The sequence below is a fragment of the Ovis aries genome, chromosome 3, assembly GCF_016772045.2.
Source record: "Ovis aries strain OAR_USU_Benz2616 breed Rambouillet chromosome 3, ARS-UI_Ramb_v3.0, whole genome shotgun sequence".
NCBI lineage: Eukaryota > Metazoa > Chordata > Mammalia > Artiodactyla > Bovidae > Ovis > Ovis aries.
The window spans coordinates 173,094,032-173,115,146 of record NC_056056.1 but is presented as its reverse complement, the minus strand read 5'-3'; the positions used below and the strand labels follow the sequence as shown (position 1 = coordinate 173,115,146).

Below are 21,115 nucleotides of genomic sequence, written 5' to 3'. Positions count from 1 at the left end.
CTGCATACAGATTTCTCAAGAGGCAGGTCAGTTGGTCTGGTATTCCCATCTGTTTCAGAATTTTCCACAGTTCGTTGTGACCCACACAGTCAAAGGCTTTGGCATAGTCAGTAAAGCCAAAAGAGATGTTTTTCCGGAGCTCTCTTGCTTTTTCGATGATCCAGCAGGTGTTGGCAATTTGATCTCTGGTTCCTCTGCCTTTTCTAAAAACAACTTGAACATCTGGAAGTTCATGGTTCATGTATTGCTGAAGCCTGGCTTGGAGAATTTTGAGCATTACTTTACTAGCATGTGAGATGAGTGCAACTGTGTGGTAGTTTGAGCATTCTTTGGGATTGCCTTTCTTTGGGATTGAAATGAAAACTGACCTTTTCCAGTCCTGAGACCACTGCTGAGTTTTCCAAATTTGCTGGCATATTGAGTGCAGCACTTTAACAGCATCGTCTTTTAGGATTTGAAATAGCTCAACTGGAATTCCATCACCTCCACTAGCTTTGTTCATAGTGATGCTTTCTAAGGCCCACTTGACTTCACATTCCAGGATGTCTGGTTCTAGGTGAGTGATCACACCATCATGATTATCTTGGTCATGAAGATCTTTTTTGTACAGTTCTTCTGTGTATTCTTGCCACCTCTTCTTAGTATCTTCTGCTTCTGTTAGGTCCATACCATTTCTGTCCTTTATCGAGCCCATCTTTGCATGAAATGTTCCCTTGGTGTCTCTGATTTTCTTGAAGAGATCTCTAGTATTTTCCATTCTGTTGTTTTCCTCTATTTGTAAGCTCTTAAAGGGTGTCAAAGGATTTATTCAGAGTTCTTGGTTGATGTTTAGTGAGGACTGGGTGTAGCTCAATGGTGCAACCTTAGTGTGTATAGAATAAGCACAAAATGCAAATCCTTCCCTGGAGGAACTGCAGCGGGTTAAAGAGATACCTGTAAGATAATTGAAACGTTAGGCCAGTGATTCTCAGACTGGGTTCCACCGTCTCCTGAGAGATGTGTTTAAAGAAATGTGCAAAATGTATGTTAAAGGAACTTCTTTACACATAAGCTTATCAGAGCTAGTGAATCCGAGTCTTTAAAATACATAACTCTCCAAGAAGGAGGATGAAGGTTTAGTACTTCCCAAGTGAATTTGACTGTAGAACCCCCTTTTTGGAGGAAATGGTCCAAAATAGAGGTTCTAAAGAATACTTTAGGAGGTGAAAGGAGATAAAGTACAAAATAGAAATAAAAAGATAACTTTATTGTCAGTCTTCAAAGGTAGGTAGAATTAAACATATTTATTGTTTCAGTAATTCTCAGACTTGATGGGCATACCAGAATCATTTGGGAGCTCAGTTAAAAATGGACATTTCGAGGCTCTAGCCCCAGGTATTCTGATTCAGATGGTGTGGAGCCAGGGAATCTATATTTTTACAAGCTGGGTTTGGAAACCAATCTTTAGTTGAGCTCTTGAAGACAAGCGCAAACACAGACATGCTCTGCGTTTTAAAGTTCTTTTGGATTTTGGCTTTCAGCAGTTTGGTAGACTAGATGTTGTTGACAGTCTCAGAACCCTTTTGGTACAGGATGTTGCTGTTGTTCAGTTGCTCAGTTGTGTCTGACTTTTGTGACCCCGTGGACTGCCAGGCTCCTCTGTCAATGAGATTTCCCAGACAGGAATACTGGAGTGGGTTGCCATTTCCTTCTCCAGGGGATCTTCCCAACCCAGGGATCGAACCTGTATCTCCTGCTTTGGCAGGTGGGTTCTTTACTACTGAGCCCCCAGGGAAGCCCATGGTACGGGGCACTGACACGTAAATGAAAAATACAAAGAACATTATTTGCATGTACAGTTGAGCTCTGAGAAACTGACGAGAAATCACAGGGACTAAAGATGAAGATTGATGAGCAGTGCTAAAGGTGTTATGGTCTTGGGAGCGCTTGTTGGGGTTTATTGGCTGTGCCTGCTAAGAGGGAGTGCGTATACACACACGTATACACTGAGATGCCTGTGAATTCTGTCCTGCTGGGAGGACATACACAGTCTGAAACTGTTCAGTAAATCTGGGACCTACAGGGAGCTGCCTTCCATGCGGAGACAATAGGGAAATGTGTCAGTCTTGCTTTCTGCTCTATGCTTGCTCCTGTGTGGGTGAGGGTGTCCTGAAAGTCTGCCCATGACCTTGTGCTCATAGGCTAGTCCTCACATGGGTTTGAGTTTGAATTTATTCTGCTTGGGTGGTCTGCTTGTGTAACCTCAAGATAAGAAATTAACTAAAAGTGGTCCCAGGGTGATAGCCTCCTGGAATTCCTGATGGGAGCAAATATAAACTCTTCTGGATGAATCGACTTTCACACCGGGTCCCAAGGAAGAACAAAGGAATTGACTGACCTCTGAGTGAATTTAAACACATATTGACAATACAGAAATCAGTCCAAAAGGGAGCAGGAGAAGAGGTGACAGAAACTGAGAAAAAGCAGCAAGTATCATGAAAGATGTTAGTGGATGTAATTCCCAATGTATCGGTGATCATGATAAACTCAGGTGAACAGATCGGATGTGAGAAACACAATCTAGCTAGATGCTGTTTGCAAGAGATCCATCCTGAAAAAAGAGGTAGAAGAGGTTCACGTTTAATGAGATGGGATAAGACATCTTGGGCAAATGTGAACCAAAGAAAACCAGCAAGTGTGACTATCAGACAACTACTAAAATGGCATCAAAAGGAAATAATGTTAACTATGGGAAGAACTGCAAATTACAGTTCACGGACCAAATCTCGCCTCCTTTTTTTGTGTATTATGTTTTATCAGAACACAGCCACACCCATTTGTTTCCCTATATGTATCTTTTGGCTCTTTTCGTGTTGCGATATCAGAGTTGTGCAGGTACAACAGAGACTTTATGGCTCCACAGCCCACAGTGTGACTCCTGAACTAAAGCTGTGCTTATTTATCAATATGGATGAGTCTCCCCAAAATAAGACTGAGTGAAAAAAACAGCAAGTTGCAGATGAGTACTAATTATAAAAGGTTTGGAAATACATAAGAGATACTTGTAGGGGTACACATGTACGTGGTCAAAGTCTAAAGAAATGGAAGAAGGACGATAAGCGCCTAATTCAGGGTAGTGGTTACCGCCTTGGCAGGAGGAGAATGCAGCGAGGGCGTAGCGGGTTTATTTCCTGAGCTGCATGGGGGCCTACCAGAAGACAGCTGGAATATCTGTGTGTTCTGCATTCAGTCTGCTGCAGTGTCACAGGTCTGTTAAGCCTCTGGGAAACTGTACTCTAATGAGTGAATGAACGAAAAAAGGTAAATCATGTCTTGACGTGGGTTTGATCCCTGGGTCAGGAAGACCCCCTAGAGAAGGGAATGGCCACCCACTCCAGTATTCTCGCCTACAGAATCCTGTGGACAGAGGAGCCTGGCGGGCCACAGTCCACGGGGTTGCAAAGAGCTGAACGTGACTGAGGGACTGAGCACACACAGCACAAGGCGGTCGGGGGACGTGGGTGTGGTTTGTTTTATTTTTATACCTTTCTTGTATCTTAGAAAAATAGCATGATACAGTTTTTAATTTTTTTATTTTCCTTTATTTTCCTTTACAATACTGTATTGGTTTTGCCATACATGAACATGAATCCGCCACGGGTGTACACGTGTTCCCAATCCTGGACCCCCCTGCCACCTCCCTCCTCATACCAGCACGATACAGTCTTAAGAAGTCTTTTGTTTAGGTGTGTGATACTGATGACCCTTGGCTACAGGAAAAAGTAGCAAAAGGGCTTAAGAGAGAAACGTGTTGCATCATTTTCACATCTTCAGGTAGGAAGAGTTGCTAAGAAAGGAGAGAGCCAGAAGGCCTTCTGCAGGTCATGGAGTCCAGGCCTCTGCTTTGAGAAGAAATCCCTTTTCCATCGCCCTCGCTGGTGGCCACCTGGCATCTGCTCGAGTTTGCCATGTGACCCCAATGCAGCCAGTATTTATTTTGGATGGCCTGAGTCACAGAGAGTATGTAACTCCAGTTCCCCTTCCATATGATCGCTGCCTAAGTGGGAAGATGGTGATCGTGCATCACCCTAGCCCTCCCCTTAGCCTTGATTATCTGGGACGCTTGTTCACACGTACTCGAGTTTCTTGACATCCCTTGTGGATCCTTGGTCCTGAGCGCAAGAGGCCGCGTGTGGTTTGACTGGAGAGAAGCAATGCATGGCGTATGGAAGGCCCTAATAGTTACTTTCTTCTATTTCCTCTGTGCTTTGATGAAAATTTCATGATAGCTTACCTAGTGTTTGATCTTTTTATACGATTAATATTCTTTTTCTAATATTTTCCCTTGAAACAAATGTACTTTTCTTTTGAACAGTTTTTTAAAAATTAAATGACTTTGAAGATTGTGTTGTCATTAAATCATTACTCTATATAATTTTATTTCAAGTACCATTGCATATAATTTTCTATTTGGGACTTTAGGAAGCATGATGGATATCTATGGAGCCATCAGAATTACGGATATTACTTACAAAGTAATAAGGTGTAAATTGTGGTGGGAGTAGTATAAATGTCATGTGTATTATTAATTATTCAGATGATTCGTTCTATTTGTCATGAATTACTTTTCCCTGGAGATAGTGCAAAATACCTAAATTCATGGAAAAATGAAAGCTTCTTTTGAGATGAATAGATGCAGTAGAAAGACTTCTGAATTGCCCTCCTCAGCGGGCCTGCCCAGCCTCAAGTTAAGTTCCTCTCGTCTCTACCCATCAGCGTGATATTTCCTGGTCTCCCACCTCTGCCTGGGATGTTGCTTACTACAGAGCTTGTGCTTTATTATTATCTTTTAATATTCCCTACACAGTGCCCTGTACAGTGTCTGGCACATAGCGATTGTGGAGTAAGTGCTTATTAGAAAATTCCTGAGTGCTTAGTAAGTGAGAGAACCAGTTTACAAACATGTTATGTTCTGGGTGATCCCATTTATATAAAGTTCTAGAAAATGCAAGCGAATCTGACCAGAAGAAGAATAGCAGGGGACCGAGGGAGAAGTGGGATTCAGAAAGGTGAGGGGAAATGTTTGGGGATGTTGGATATATACTTATTATCTTTATTTTGATGATGGCTTCATTGTTGTGTATGTGTGTCAAGCCTCATCACACTGTATGCTCTGTGTGTAATTTATTATATTTCATTTGTGACTCAGTAAAGGTATATAATAAAGACAGGGAATTCCCTGGCGGTCTAGTGGTTGGTACTCTCTGCTCCACCGTCAAGGACCCAGGTTCAATCCCTGATCAGGGGACTAACATCTCATAGGCTGCGGGGCCAAAAAAAAAAAAAAAAAAAAGCTGTATCGTAAAGACAGAGAAATAAGGGAAGGACTCTGGTTTAGCCTGGCTTGCGGCAAGTACCCCCCACTCCTGGAGATGGGACCCTAGACGTGGCCCAGCACAAGTCAAGTGTTTTAGTCTGAATAGCTGTGGCTGGAGGGATGGGGCAGAGTCCCAGAAGAGCCCAGAATGTGTGTGTTTAGAGGTGGGGAAGGGACATTTGTTAGCTAAGGGTTAGGGCTTGCTGGGCAGGGAACCCTGCAGAAGTTCACCTTCATGGTGGAAAGGATGCCCAAGACACTTTGTTTCATGTTGGCGTCTTTTATTGGGCTGTCGCAGAAGTAAAAGTGATGTGCAACTGAATGGTCAGTGGAGATACTGGAGAAAACAGTTTCTGGCAAAAGATAGTTGTTTTTATTTTTTGTTTTATTAAACATTTTTTAACTCAAAGTGTCGTTGTTTTACAAGGTTATACTGATTTCTGCTGTGCAAAAAAGTGATTCAGTTATACATATATACATTCTTTTTCTAAAATATTCTTTTCCATTATTGTTTATCATAAGATATTTAATACAGTTCCCTGTCCTTACTGCTGGACCTTGTTACTGTAGCCATCTGCTAACCCCAACCTCCCACTCCATCCCTTCCTCCCCCGCCCCGCCCCTCTCTACGCAGCCACAGTCTGTTCTCTGTGTGAGTCTGTTTCTGTTTTGTGGATAGCTTTGTTTGTGTTGTATTTTAGGTTCTATGTGTAAGTGATATCATATGGTATTTGTCCTTCTTACTTCACTTAGTAATCTCTCGTTGCATCCAAGTTGCTGCAAATGGTATTATTTTGTTCTTTTTTATGGCCAAGTAGTATTTCTTTATATAGAGGCGCCACATCTTACTCATCCATTCGTCTGTCTGTGGACATTTAGGTTGCCTCCGTGTCTTGGCTGTTGTGAATAGTGCTGCTATGAACAGAGGGGTACATGTGTCCTTTTGAATTATAGTTTTTGTTTTTTTCTGGATATATGCCCATGAGTGAGTTTGCTGGATCATAAGGTAAATCTTTGTTTAGTTTTCTAAGGAACCTCCATACCGTTTTCCATAGTTACAGCACCAACTTACATTCCCACCAACAGGATAGGAGGGCTCCCTTTTCTCCACACCGTCTCCAGCATTTGTTACTTGTAGACTTTTTGATGATGGTCATTCTGACCAGTGTGAGGTGGTATCTCATTGTAGTTTTGATTTGTATTTCTCCAATATTAGCGATGTTGAGCATGCCTGTTGTCTATTTGTGTAAAAATGGTTGTTTTAAAATCTCTAAAGTCTGGTAGTATTGTGCTCCTATGAATTGTCTGATTGCAGGTCATACTTGCCATGCAGTTTTATTTCTCTGACTGTAATTATCAACAGTTCAGTTCGGTTGCTCAGTCGTGTCTGACTCTTTGCGACCCTATGGACTGCAGCATGCCAGGCTTCGCTGGAGTTTACTCAAACTCATGTCCATTGAGTCGGTGATGCTATCCAACCATCTCATCCTCTGTTGTCCCCTTTTCCTCCTGCCTTCAGTCTTTCCCAGCATCAGGGTCTTTTCAAATGAGTCAGTTCTTCGCATCAGGGAGCCAAAGTATCAACAGAAAGTACATTAAGTGAACACATATCAAGCAACATTTGTTGGCAGGAAACCATATTCTAAAGATACTTGTGAAACTTCTGTTATGGTCATATTGCTCCCTAACATATTAGTTGCACCAGAACAAATTAGCATTTTTCAGAGAATGTGAAGATGTCAGTGGCAGAACTGACTGGCCCTTATCCAAGTCTTACTTGTCAGAAGGAAGTTGTAATGTGGTGGTTTGCTAAGAGAAAATCACCTATCGTGGGGGTTGCCTTTTTCTTGTTATTTTTAATTGGCATTTGTAGATGAGAAGTTTAAGTGTTTGTAATTTGGGTGTGGAACCTTGAGTTCATTTGTGGAAACATTTGGGGGAGATGTAAATACTGCTTCACATTAGAAACAAAAAGTCCCTTCACTTTTTAAAATGTGTTTTCAATCTGTATGTATAGTTTTAAAAGAAATTTTGACTGGGTATACACACCAAGGAAACCAGAATTGAAAGAGACACGTGTACCCCAGTGTTCATCGCAGCACTGTTTATAATAGCCAGGACATGGAAACAACCTAGATGTCCATCAGCAGATGAATGGATAAGAAAGCTGTGGTACATATACACAATGGAGTATTACTCAGCCATTAAAAAGAATACATTTGAATCAGTTCTAATGAGATGGATGAAACTGGAGCCGATTATACAGAGTGAAGTAAGCCAGAAAGAAAAACACCAATACAGTATACTAACACATATATATGGAATTTAGAAAGATGGCAACGATGACCCTGTATGCAAGACAGCAAAAGAGACACAGATGTGTAGAGCGGACTTTTGGACTCAGAGGGAGAGGGAGAGGGTGGGATGATTTGGGAGAATGGCACTGAAACACGTATACTATCATGTAAGAAACGAATCGCCAGTCTGTGTCTGATGCAGGATACAGCATGCTTGGGGCTGGTGCACGGGGATGACCCAGAGAGATGTTATGGAGAGGGAGGTGGGAGGGGGGTTCATGTTTGGGAACGCATGTACACCCGCGGTGGATTCATGTCAATGTATGGCAAAACCAATACAGTATTGTAAAGTAAAATAAAGTAAAAATAAAAATTAAAAAAAATGCAAAAAAAAAAAAAAGAAATTTTGAACCGTTGTTTTCAGTCTACCTGTGAATGTTAAAAAAATTTGAAGCTGTGTTAAGTAAATACCAACTAATTTGTAATTGATTTTGAATATTTATGAATTTCATGAAATATAGGAGCATTATGAGATATAAACTGAAGTTAATATTTGACAAAACAAATGTTTAAAATTTGCCCTCACTTTTGTCGATGGAGAAGCATAGAGATATGTTGCAAGCAATGAATTATGACCCCAAGCTGGTAATCTTGTTTCATCTTCATTTTCCTGCTGTAAAGTGAGGATAATAACTAGTGTCTCATGTTAAGTGGGGGTCCATGTATCTGCTTCATACGGTGCCTGTTGTGTAGCTGCTAAGTCATGTCCGACTCTTCTGCGACCCCATGGACTTGGCCTGCTAGGCGCCTCTGTCCATGGGATTCTCTAGGCAAGAATACTGGAGTGGGTTGTCATTTCCTCTTCCAGTGGCTCTTCCTGACCCAGGGATTGAACCTGGGTCTTCTGCTTGGCAGGCGGATTCTTTACCACTGAGCCACCAGGGAAGTCCATATGGTACCTGGCACGTTGTAACATATGCGTTAGATCATCTCTGGATTATTTGTAATACTTAATAAATATAAATCCTATGTCAATAGTTGTAAATACAATGTAAATGCTGTGTAAATAGTTGTGAATACAGTGTAAAGGCTATGCAAATAATTTCTGACATGTGGCAAATTCACGTTTTGCTGTTTGGGACTTTCTGGAATTTTTCCTTTTGGGGATATTTTCTATGTGCATTTGGCTGAATTTGTGAAGGTGGAACGTAAGGATTTGGAAGACTGACTGTAAATGGGGAAAAATGGAGACTTTTCTTCTGTTTTTTGAAGCTCTAAAATTCTCCATGAAAAAAGTTGTTTTTTTTTTTTTTCCCATTTTGCCTTTTCCTTTTCTTCCTAAGAGACTTCGTATCTTTATATTCCTTTTTGTTAAAATTTTTTTTAGGAGACCAGGTTGATGTCTAGGGCATATTCCAAAAAGAAAAAGTAATTAGTTAAAGAAAAATGTCATCTTAATGTCTCTGGGATTGTGGATTTTGCATTACCAAAAAATTGAACTTCAAGGATTTTCAAATGCTTTTCAGCTTTTCTCTTTGAACATTTTTGTGTTGCCATGTTTGGTTTCTGAGTTTGGGTATCTGAGATGTGTATGTTTGGACCTCCAAGTAGAGCGTGTTTTCTTCCAAGTTTTGCTTTTTAATATAACTGCAGTGAAATCTTTCATATAAATCTTGGTCAGTATGAATATGTCCTTAGCATGCATTCCTAGAAGGAGAATTACTAGGTTAAAGGGTATGAATATTTTTAAAAGGTTCTTGGTGCTTATCACCAACCTTCTTTCCAGAAAGGTCGAACCAGCTTATATCCTTAAACAGCAAGGAGTGAGGCTACCTAGTCTTAGCACCAATACCCACTCTGTGTTCTGTCATTAAAAACAAAAAGAAACCACATACAAATAACAACAGCAGCAGCAACAGAAATACCACTGCAGTCTTATCAGAGAAAAGTTGCGTCCTAGTTTTGTTTCTTAACCAAGTTACACATGCTTATTTTAGAAAATAAATGTTGAAGTAAAGACACTAAAACCATTTGTAATCCCTTTTCAGAGAGAGCAGCTTATAACTATCCAATTGTTTTCATTTGCTCTTTAAAACATAATTGGAATGGTTGAGCATTTATGTTTATAAGCCATTTAATTTCCATTAAAAAATTCATTTATTTTTAATTGAAGCATACTTGCTTTACAGTTTAGTTTGTTTTCTGCCATGCACCAACATGAATTAGCCATGGGTATACATATGTCCCCTCCCTCTTGGACCTCCCCCCCACCACCACCCTTGTAGACTGTAACAGAGCCCTGATTTGAGTTTCCTGAGTCATATAACAGATTTCCACTGACTGTCTATTTTACGTGTGTCACTGTATACGCTTCCATGCGACTCTCTCCGTTTGTCTTACCCTCTCCTTCCTCCCCACTGCCCATGTCCATAAGTCTGTTCTTTATGTCTGCATCTCCATAATTTCCCTTCCTGTAAGAGAGAGACTCTTATCTTTCTATTTTTTGGATTTGTATGACTTCTTTTTACCCTAAGGATGTTAGTCTTTTGCTGTTTGTCTTTTTGCCTAATATAACCCTTCCCTGTTTTTGATACCCAGATGTTTAAAATTTTTATACTGTAAATCTGTTGGTATTTTTCTTTTGTGACTTATTCTATTGCTTTTACATTGGGAAGTTATATTCTGTTCTTGGATGAAATAGATAGTAATCCATATATTTTTCCTACCATTTTAATGGTTAAAAAAACCATAACTCATTCACATGGTGTTAGTTCCACAGCATAGCATTAAAGAGAATCTTACTCAACATCCTTCCCGTACAGCATAGCAGTGTTTGTTTAGTTAGGCAAAGAGAGAGAATAGTATTCAAGCTGCTATTCAGTTACAGTATGTTCTGGAAAACACAGATTAGTAGATGGTCCATCTTGTTGAAAATAGGGCATATGAAGGAGGATTTCAGATTGGGAAGACGGATAAAAGTCTAAGTGGGGACTGCCTTAAGATGCCACGTTAAAAGTTGACATTTGTAGGCAGTAAGAAGTTTGAGAACCTGAATATCCTTGAAATGAACCTTTAGGAATCCTTCAGCTACAAGCAATATTTAAAAAAAAGCCTGGGTCAAACTAATTTAATTACAAGGGGAACTTGGAAAGATATTTTGTGGGTTGGTTCAGCTTCAAGTGTGACTTGTTCCAAGTTCAGATAATGTGGTCGGGTGGCTTCTCTCCGTCTCTTGACCTTGCTTTCTTCCCTACTGGCCTCTTTTTTAGGTTCCTAGAGGTGACCTCCTCATATCTCCAGATTTATATCCTCTTAGGTCCATGTTTGGGGAAAACGAATGTTTCTTTCTTGAAATTCCCTTATAGATCCAGAAATTTCCTTGATTGGACTCAGTTGGCTGCCTGTGGCTTTAGGGTACATAGGAAGATGTTTGGCCAGAGGGTGTTCTGTGGCTGTCCCGGATGAATCCGTGTTGGTAACTCTGGGGTTCTCTTTGACCAGGTCTGGATCACATGTTTCCTCTTAGAAACAGAACCTCCCCGGGACCACACAGTCTGAATGCTGGGCTTGGGGTAGTTTCTCAGGAAAAGTGAGCATACTGGAGAAATAGACGGTGTGTCAGTCAGGTTACGCTCAGTTGTGCTGCAGTGACCAGTGACGCCGGACATCTCAGTGGCTTAATATAGGCAGCTATAGCCGCAGTTTATTTCTCTCTCCTGCACTGTTCTCTGGAGCCTCCGGCTCCTCTCCAGGGCAGCTGTGCTCCATGTGGTGACCTCGCCTGCCGGGCTTGTCGGTCTCCTCCATCCCCTGCTGTATGTGTCGTGGAAGCCTCGCGCATGATTCTGTGATAGATAGAGTGCGGGAGGGAGCGTGCTGTGGTCTGGAAGTGATGTGTCTTACGTCTGCCCACAGCCCGTTGGCCAGAGCAGAAGTTGGTGGCCAGAATAAGGGGTGAAGAGAGGGTTGTAATCCCCAAGTGCCTGGAAGGAGGGAATGTGAGTGAGCATGAGGTGGCCCAGCCACACCGGGTGGCACAGAAGGCCAGGGCACCCTGTCACTGCCCACCACAGGCTCCCTCGAGGACCTCAGTTGGTTCAGCTCATCCCTTATGCCCCTCCTCCTGATTTTATCTGACTTGTTCCTGGGATGGTGCTGAGGACAGGGAATGGATTCCTTCAGAGCTTCCCAGGGTTGTGTCCTCAAGGGCTGAGGGACAGTCATATTGCCTTTCTGAGGACATTATGAGTATTTCTTGACGTGACTCAGGCCATAGGTTTCTACTCAGCACTGTCCCCATGCACTACTCATTAGACTGGAGACCTTTTAAGAATTTCTGAACATCACAGGGTTCAGAAAAGTGCCGTCACGAAGTACTTGGCAAAGACTGTATTTCCCAAACTTAGATGTTTATACAGTTTAACAATATTTCCTTAAATAGGTGGAAAGTGTCTGACTTCTATACCTAAGTTGTGATTTCATTCATTTTCTCTGTCAGTAGTAAAGATAAAATTAAGGCAAGGAAGGAATTCTTCTGTGGTGATCTTACAAACTAGAAAACCAGGACCCCAAACACCAGAAAATGCTGCAGCGGCTGTGGCAGACAGTATGATGGTTCCTCAGAAAATTACAATCCAGTTTACCATATGCCAGCAATTCCACTTCTGGATATATACCCTCAAGAAATGAAAGCAGGGGCTCAAAGAGATATTTGTCCACACATGTGCATAGCAGCATTATTCACAATAGCCAATGGGTGGAAGCAGTCTAAATGTCCTTCAGTGGGTGAATGAATAAACAAAATGTAGATATACAGAAAATGGAATATTACCTAGGCTTAAAAAGGAGTAAACTTCTGACCCATGCCCCAACATGAATGAATCTTGAAGATAGATATTATGCTAAATAAAATAAGCCAGCCCCAGAAGACAGCTGCTCTATGATTCTCCTTATATGAGTCACATTCCTAGAGATAGAATGTAGAACGGTGATTGCCAGGGGCTGGGGGAGGAATGGGGAGTTAGTGTTGAGCGGGTGTGGAGTTTCAGTTTTGCAAGATGAAAGAGTTCTGGAGATGGGTGGTGGTGATGTGAATCACCTTAGTGCCACTGTGCTGTACACTGAAATGGTTAAAATTGTAAATTTTATGTTACGCTTTTTTTTTTTTTTTTTTTTTTACCACCATAAAAATAAGCAAAGACAGAGTCTCAGAAAGCTTGCAGATGACTCTTGTTGTAGGTGGTCCACTGGGTGTCCCGGTGCTCCATGGGATCAGCAAGTGGGTAACCTGTGAGAGTGCAGGGGTTGTCCAGCTTGCTGCCTTGCCCGAGGAAAGGCGGTCACCTCCCGGTTCAGGGTGGCTGCCTTGGAACTTGGCTATGGTTGGGGCTTTGGGCAGAGTGACAGAACTGTCTCTCCACATCTTTGTCCTCATTGTGGCATCTTGTTGTCATCATCCATTGAGTGCAAAGGAAATTTGCTCTCTTAATTCGTACCCACTTTTGTCTCTGCTTTGGGCAAGTACATAACTGACTAGTCAAGGGCCCTTCTGTTTATATTTGGAGTCCACGGTTTAGACAAACCATTTCTCTCTGTCTGAGTGGTTGGCATTCTTTTCTTTTGCCTTGTAATGACTTGCATTAATTCTTAGCACTTTCTTGAAGTGGTTGCATGGGGTGTTGAGCTCCTTTTAAGCTACTGGTGTTCCTGGTGTTTATTTCAAGTGATGACTAATTAAACACGCATGCTTTCTGGTGATGTTCATGTGATGGATACACCCCGGGCTTTCCCGCCAGTGGAGAACTCATTCCTGGGCAGCCCCTGGAGATGTGCTGACTGTCAGCACCGTGTTCCAGCATAGTCGTGTTTCCTTGAGGACCTCACATACTCTTCTCAGGTAGCAGAAAGGGAGAGAGGCTTTCCTGCCAGCACCAGTTCTAAATAGAAACTTCTAATGGCAGCAGGCTGTGAGAACTTCCCTTGGAAAGGTCATTTGTGAAAGAGGAGCTTTTGGTCATTCTGTGAGTGATCCTGTTTCACTGACTTCGTTTGGACAGTGCCATGCAGTCCTATTTGGAAAGTGACATCCTGGGCAGTGACCTGTTGATAATGTGAGGCCAGATGCTCTTCAGTGTTGGATGCTAGTCCTTTCTCAGGACTAGTTCCTGTGAACTGTCTGCCTTCAAGTTTCTTAAAATGTGTTCCCTATCTTCAGATGAATCTTATATGTAAAAAAGAAGAATAAGACCAAGGTTATTGTCTCATTGATTTTGACAAAAGAAACTAATGAAGAAATGAAATCGTTGGTGAATCTTGACTGTGATTTTCAGTAGACTCAGTCATATCTAGTTGTCAATGGGAGAGAAATTCATTCCTTCATTCCTTCATTCCTTCATTTGCTGTCTTTGGCCTGGATGTGCCGTGTGGGGATGTGAAGGCTTGGTTTTAAAGTTAGTGTAATGTGGCATCTTGCTTGGTGACCATGAATAGGCTTTGGGGCCAACCTCCCTGAAGTTTTCCACAAGGTTGGTGTTTTTCTGAGGGGAGAGAATTCAACGGGTTCTATTAGGTTCTCAAAGGGATCCAACGCCGCAGGTGTTAAGGAGCTTTCTGAAATGCTCAGAGTATGTCATTGTGGCTCATATGGTCCCCTAATTAGAGTTGTCACCCTGTGAAAGTAAGTACTTTTGGATATTTCAGGATATTTCTTTAGAAGTGGATAATGTGAGAAAAAGGTGAGCAGAGGGAAGGAGGGAACACTGTAGACTCTATGGTAAGCATTAAAATGAAGAAAAGTTGACTCTGTTTTATTTAGAAAATAAATACTTGCTTCTCAAATGCTTGTTGACTCCCCTAATCTTGCAGAAGAGCATCAAGTGTGTAGATTCTGAAGCCAGACTCCCCAGGTTCACATCCTACCTCTGCCATTTAGTGGCTGTGTGTCCTTCAGTAAATTGTATAATTTCTGTGTGTCACTAATGTTTTCATACATTAGATGGGGATGATAGAGCTTTTGCTTGCTAAGGTTGTCATAAGGATTAAATGAGGTGATACAAAGTGCTTCTGAGTATGTAATACATGGTAAGAAAGAAAAAGAAAGTTAAGTCGCTCAGTCATGTCCAACTCTTTGCGATCTCTTGGACTATAGCCCTCCAGGCACCTCTATTCGTGGGATCCTCCAGGCAAGAATATTGGAGTGGGTTGCCATCACCTTCTCCAAGGAATCTTCCCAACCCAGGGATCGAACCCAGGTCTCCCGCATTGCAGGCAGATTCTTTGCCATCTGAGCTACCAGGGAAGCCCCTAATACGTGGTTAAGATCTTAATAAATATAAGATCTTAATAAGTATTAGCTCTTACGATGGAGTCAGAGGTGGTTCTTAATAATGTAAAGAGTAGTAGAATACACCCATTCAATTTCATTCATAAGATGTGGACAGTTCACTTTCTGTGTGTATGTGTTGGTGGTTTTGTACCTGTTTCCATGAAGGCACCTGTCTTCAGCTTTTGTCTATTGATGAACTGCTTCAGGTAAATTTTTGGTGCATAAGCATTGTAAAAAGTGAGAGAATGCTGTCCCATATCCTTTTAGCAAAATGGGATGGTCTGTGTTCTTGTCACAGAATGTTGCATGAGGAGGTTCTTTGTGTTAAATGACTACTTGTGAAATGACAGGATGACAATATCATATTTCCCTGTCTTTAAAAATATAGTATGCAGCCCCTGATCCTAAATTTCATCTGGGACGTGGTTATTGAAAACTCATAGTCTGTTTCACTTATGTGATTAATTTCTCCATCATTACTAGACTCTAGAGAGTTGCTTTTTATATCTTTGTGTTCATCTTTTGACTCATCTGATAATTGTGAAATGTCTTCTTCTGACAGGTTTATGCTTTTTGCCACTCTGGGTGGAAAATAGAATCCCATACAGTGAATTCTCAACTGTGTTTCATGAAAGCTAAGGAAATGACTGCAAAGATGTTATCTTCAGACTTCTTTGATATACTTTCCTGAAAATGATGCGATACTTCAGGCAGGGCGATGAGGAAACTGAAGGGTGATGTTGTAGTGATAATTTCTTTTACTTTTGCAATATCTTGGCCAAGTTCCTGTCATTCTCTTGCTTTCTTGTGTATGTGCACGCTCAGTTGCTCAGTTGTGTCTGACACTGCGACCCCATGGACGGGCCCTCAGGCTCCTCTGTCCATGGAATTTTCCAGTCTAGAATACTGGGGTGGGTTGCCATTTCTTTCTCCAGGGGATCTTCCCAACCCAGGGATCGAATGCATGTCTTCTGCATTGGCAGGCAGATTAAAAATCATGATTGGGAATAATTGAAAGATAATGACTGTGTGGATCACAGTAAACCGTGGAAAATTCTGAAAGAGATGGGAATACCAGACCACCTGACCTGCCTCTTGAGAAACCTGTATGCAGGTCAGGAAGCAACAGTTACAACTGGACATGGAACAACAGACTGGTTCCAAATAGAAAAAGGAGTACGTCAAGGCTGTATATTGTCACTCTGCTTATTTAACTTCTATGCAGAGTACATCATGAGAAACGCTGGGCTGGAAGAAGCACAAGCTGGAATCAAGATTGCTGGGAGAAATATCAGTAATCTCAGATATGCAGATGACACCACCCTTATGGCAGAAAGTGAAGAAGAACTAAAGAGCCCCTTGATGAAAGTGAAAGAGGAGAGTGAAAAAGCTGGCTTATAGCTCAACATTCAGAAAACGAAGATCAAAGCATCTGGTCCCATCATTTCACGGGAAATAGATGGAGAAACAGTGGAAACAGTGTCAGACTTTATTTTTTTGGGTTCCAAAATCACGGCAGATGGTGATTGCAGCCATGAAATTAAAAGATGCTTACTCCTTGGAAGAAAAGTTATGACCAGCCTAGATAGCATATTGAAAAGCAGAGACATTACTTTGCCAACAAAGGTCCATCTAGTCCATCTAGTCAAGGCTATGGTTTTTCCTGTGGTCATGTATGGATGTGAGAGTTGGACTGTGAAGAAAGCTGAGTGCTGAAGAATTGATGCTTTTGAACTGTGGTGTTGGAGAAGACTCTTGAGAGTCCCTTGGACTGCAAGGAAATCCAACCAGTCCATTCTGAAGGAGATCAGCCCTGGGATTTCTTTGGAAGGAATGATGCTGAAGCTGAAACTCCAGTACTTTGGCCACCTCATGCAAAGAGTTGACTCATTGGAAAAGACTCTGATGCTGGGAGGGATTAGGGGCAGGAGGAGAAGGGGATGACAGAGGATGAGATGGCTGGATGGCATCACTGACTCGATGGACGTGAGTCTGAGAGAACTCCAGGAGTTGGTGATGGACAGGGAGGCCTGGTGTGCTGTGATTCATTCTGTCGCAAAGAATCGAACACGACTGAGCGACTGAACTGAACTGAATGATGAAATAGGCTTTCCAGGTGGCTCACTTGTAAGGAATCCTCCTGTCAATGCAGGAGACACAAGTTCGATCTCTGGGTTGGGAAGATCCCCTAGAGAAGGAAATGGCAACCCACTCCAGTATTCTTGCCTGGAAAATCCTGTGGACAAAGAAGCCTGCCGTATAGTCCAGGAGGTTGCAAAGAGTCCGACATGACTAAGCGACTGAGTACACACCCAGCCACACTTCCCACCCCTTACTCACAGTGGTGGAATGATTCCTGCAATGGTAAAGTGGCAAAATGTTTCAAGATGTTGGAAAATAAAATCACTGACCTCCCATATTGCATCTTAGATTTTTTAAAGGGTGTGGTGAACTCATGAAAGTTGTATAGTAAGATGAGTTTTTGAAAAATCTCCAAGAAAGAATACAAGTCATGAGATAACAATCCTTACAAATAGAACTGCTTAAAACAGGAACTTGAGACTAACAATGACTCCAGGGAACTCTGATGGTATCCCGGGGTTAATTACATTTCTGATAATCTATCTGGAGGAAATCACCAGAAAGCAAAGGTGAACATCTGAAGGTACTTATTACTGTGGGTTTTTTTTTTTTTTTTGCTTTTGTTTTATTTTTTAAATAGGAAAAGTCATAAATGTGTATGAGTAAAAGGCTGATTTGGAGCAATGTATCAATCGTATATGATGATTTAAAGTTTTATTCTCAGAAACTCTGTAATGATAGAATACATTATGATAGAATATTAGAGTGGAATACAAAGATGTGTGTACAATGTGAGGTCAACTACGTACACTATATGCATAGAACAATATCGGTAGCAAATACATACAATGTTTTTTTCTGGATGATGTATGATGGGTGATTATCTACACGATTCTCTATCTTCTAAAATCTGTAACTGGCATATATTCTTTTATAAACAAAAACAAATCTTTTTGTGATGTTGAAGCAAATTATTTTTTATAACAGTCTTATTGGGATGTTATGTACCTACCATACAATTCACTCACTTAGTTTCCCGTTCAGTGGGTTTTAGTATCACCAAAACCACTGCTCAGCCATCACCACAATCAACTTTAAACATTTTCATCACCCCCCAAAGAAATTCTATGCCCATTAGCATTCGCTCTGTTTCTCTCCATCCTGCCGGTTCTAGGCAACCACTTAATCTAGTTTCTGTCTCAAGGGGTTTGCCTATTCTAGACATTTCATTTAAATCGAATCCGACAATAGGCAACTCTTTGTGACTGGCTTCTTTCACTTAGCATCATGTTTTCAAGGTAAAGCTAATTACTCTTGTGCTTTAATTTACTCCTTTTGTTTACGTATTGCTAACCTTTGTTTACCATAGGGTGTAACGTCTTTTTCCCCCCTTTACTTCTAGAACTGGTTCCTTCAATTATGAACAACTTGTTAAATCCAGATGCCATCTTCTCAAACAATGAGATGAGCCTGTCAGACATTGAAATCTATGGCTTTGACTATGACTACACCTTGGTGTTTTATTCAAAACACCTTCACACACTGATATTTAATGCTGCTCGGGACCTTCTCATCAACGAGCACCGGGTAAGAGCACAGGGACTTCCAGTCTCCCCCGACCCCGCGCCCCCCTCCCTGCCACCATGGGGATTTGAGCTTGACCTGATCTCAGACCTGGCACAGTAGATGTCATTTAGTAAATTGTTGTTGAATGTTTGAGTAGATGTGGTTCTATTCCAAATGACTGGAAAATAGTTTTTTAAAAAAATGCTTTTTTGAGTTATGATTGACATGTAAAAAGCTATATATATTTACATATATATGCATATACATATGTATATACACACACACATATATAAAGCTCATTGAGTTTTGGGATAAGTGTATAAACCACCATCAAGGTCATAACTGTCCGTCACTTACCTAAGTTTCCTCCTGCTCCCTTTATTGTTATTGGGTGTACGCATGTGTGTGTGGTGCAATGTTTAGCTAAGATCCACGCATTTAGCAGATTTCAAGTACAGAATACAATATTGTTAGCTATAGGTACTATGCTGTATAACAGATCTCCAGAACTTATTTATCTTGCCTAACTGAAACTTTGTACCTGGAAGGTAGTTGTATGTTTAAAAAGATCTTTAGATGTCTCTGATAGAAGACTGTGCCAGGTTACTCATTAGTGGAGATTCTGCTGTGGTCATTTGCACTCTGCTCTCTCACAGAGCAAGTGACACAGGTCCTCCCAAAGTCTGATGAAGGGGCAGCCTGTTGACTTCTGGTTAGAAGGAATCCTTCAAACCGTGGGCAGTGTGTTTCCCTCATCACTGAACTGAATTGCATTCTTAGATAAGGAATATGTTAATATCTTCTGATGCTTAGTATTGCTGAGAGCTTATAAAAAAGAAGGAAGAAAGAAACACTCTAAACTGAACGTGGTTTTCTCCAGTCTAGTTGGAGTACCTTTCAGGAAGCAGGATGAGAAGCATCTTCAGAGGTCGTCTGGACCAGGGCCCTTTGAAAACCCCCCACAGCATTCCAAGAGAGGTGACTGGAGGGCATCACTCCCAGAGGTGTTCTGAATGTGGGGAGAGTCTTCCACTGATACGTTCTTTTTCCTTCATTTATCCCTTCACTCATTCCTTCATCCTTTACTCAATGCCTCTTCTGTGCTGAGCTGTCATGAAGCAGGCAGGGTGAAGGTGAGTAGGACACAGGTGCTGCCTTTGGAGAACCAGCAGTCTAGTGGAGGTGTCTGTCCTGTGGGCAGGTAAATTACGAAGTCTCCACCTGGTGGAGCCCTACAGACATCTGAACAGAGAGCTAGACCTGTGTGGAGGATGGTTTGAGCAGTTTTCTCTGCCCAAGGGAATTTCTCTGCAGGAATTCCTCCTGCCTGAGGAAACAGCCGAGAAGGTGATATTTCAGTGGAGTCTGGAAGGAGTTTATCCACAGAGGTGGGCTGGAGGTGAGCAAGGGTGGACATGAGTAGCCTAGAAACCTAAATCGTGAACATGGATGTTTTCTACTTGGCTATTTGAGTCACGGGCTGGGTGTTATAATGGACCGTTATGCCCTCCAGGTCTTCTCTTTTCCCAGTTGGATTATTCCTGGTTTTCCCAGCCATTCCCCCTTTGGCCTCTTTTCTTTTTCATCGTTTTGTGTGTGCTCTGGTTTATCCCCCTCAAGTATGAGGCTCCGAACTGAAGCTGTTCCTGCAGGTGGGGTCTGATTAGTGTGGAACAGGGGGTGACCATCGGCTTCCTGGTTCTGGATAGCAGGTCCTTGCCATTTGATGCAGTGTATTTCCTGATTCCCCTCGGCTTTTGTCTGTCATCTGTCCTTATTCACAATGCAGAAATGGTGCTTGCCCAAAGTAACATTCCCTCAGCCACCAGGCTCTCTTTAGTTATGGCCACTTGATCAGAGGTAAACTCATCTAGCTATTCTCCACCCAGCTGCATGTCTCCGTTTGTTCAAGCGACTCCCTTCTCTTCGGTCTAACCTGCGGACCTTTCCCTGACTTTGAGGATGGCAGCAGAGCAAGAGTGAGGTGGTCCCGCCCTTGCTGTCCTGTCTGCCAGCCTGCCCCACCATCTCCCCGCCACCCTGCTGGAAAGTGAGCTGAAGGGGTCTTGCACTGCAGCTGGTGTTTGAATTCTAGGTCGTCTGCAGTGTTTGCTGTGACATTACTTATAAAACATATTAAATAAAATATCATTGCTGTGATATTACTTATAAAACGAAAGTCATTATGCTAACAGCATCCCGTCTGTTCGTTGTCTGCTTGGTGCCAAAAGCACAGGCTCTGGAGCCTGACTTCTGGATTTTTAATCCTGGCTTTTACTACCTATCCTTTATGTAATCTTGAGTAACTTAATGCTTCTGGACCTCAGTATTGTCCTCTGTGAAATGGGCACAGCAGTAGTACTTTCCTCACAATGTTATTATCATAATTAAAGGAGTTGATTTATGTGAAGTGCCTGGCACATAGAAAACACTCATTAAAGTAGCTATTACTACTGTTATTAGCTGTTACTACTATTATTGCTAATCTGC

At 41.8% G+C, this 21,115-nt stretch overlaps 1 protein-coding gene across 1 annotated transcript in view; it reads left to right on the top strand.

Moving 5' to 3' along the window:
* NT5DC3 (5'-nucleotidase domain containing 3) overlaps positions 1-21,115 on the top strand; it is a 66,320-nt gene that overhangs the window by 7,295 nt on the left and 37,910 nt on the right. The window contains exon 2 of the mRNA XM_027965966.2: positions 18,462-18,646. Within this exon, the coding sequence (XP_027821767.1) occupies positions 18,462-18,646 (185 nt within the window). The remainder of the gene's footprint in view (positions 1-18,461; positions 18,647-21,115) is intronic.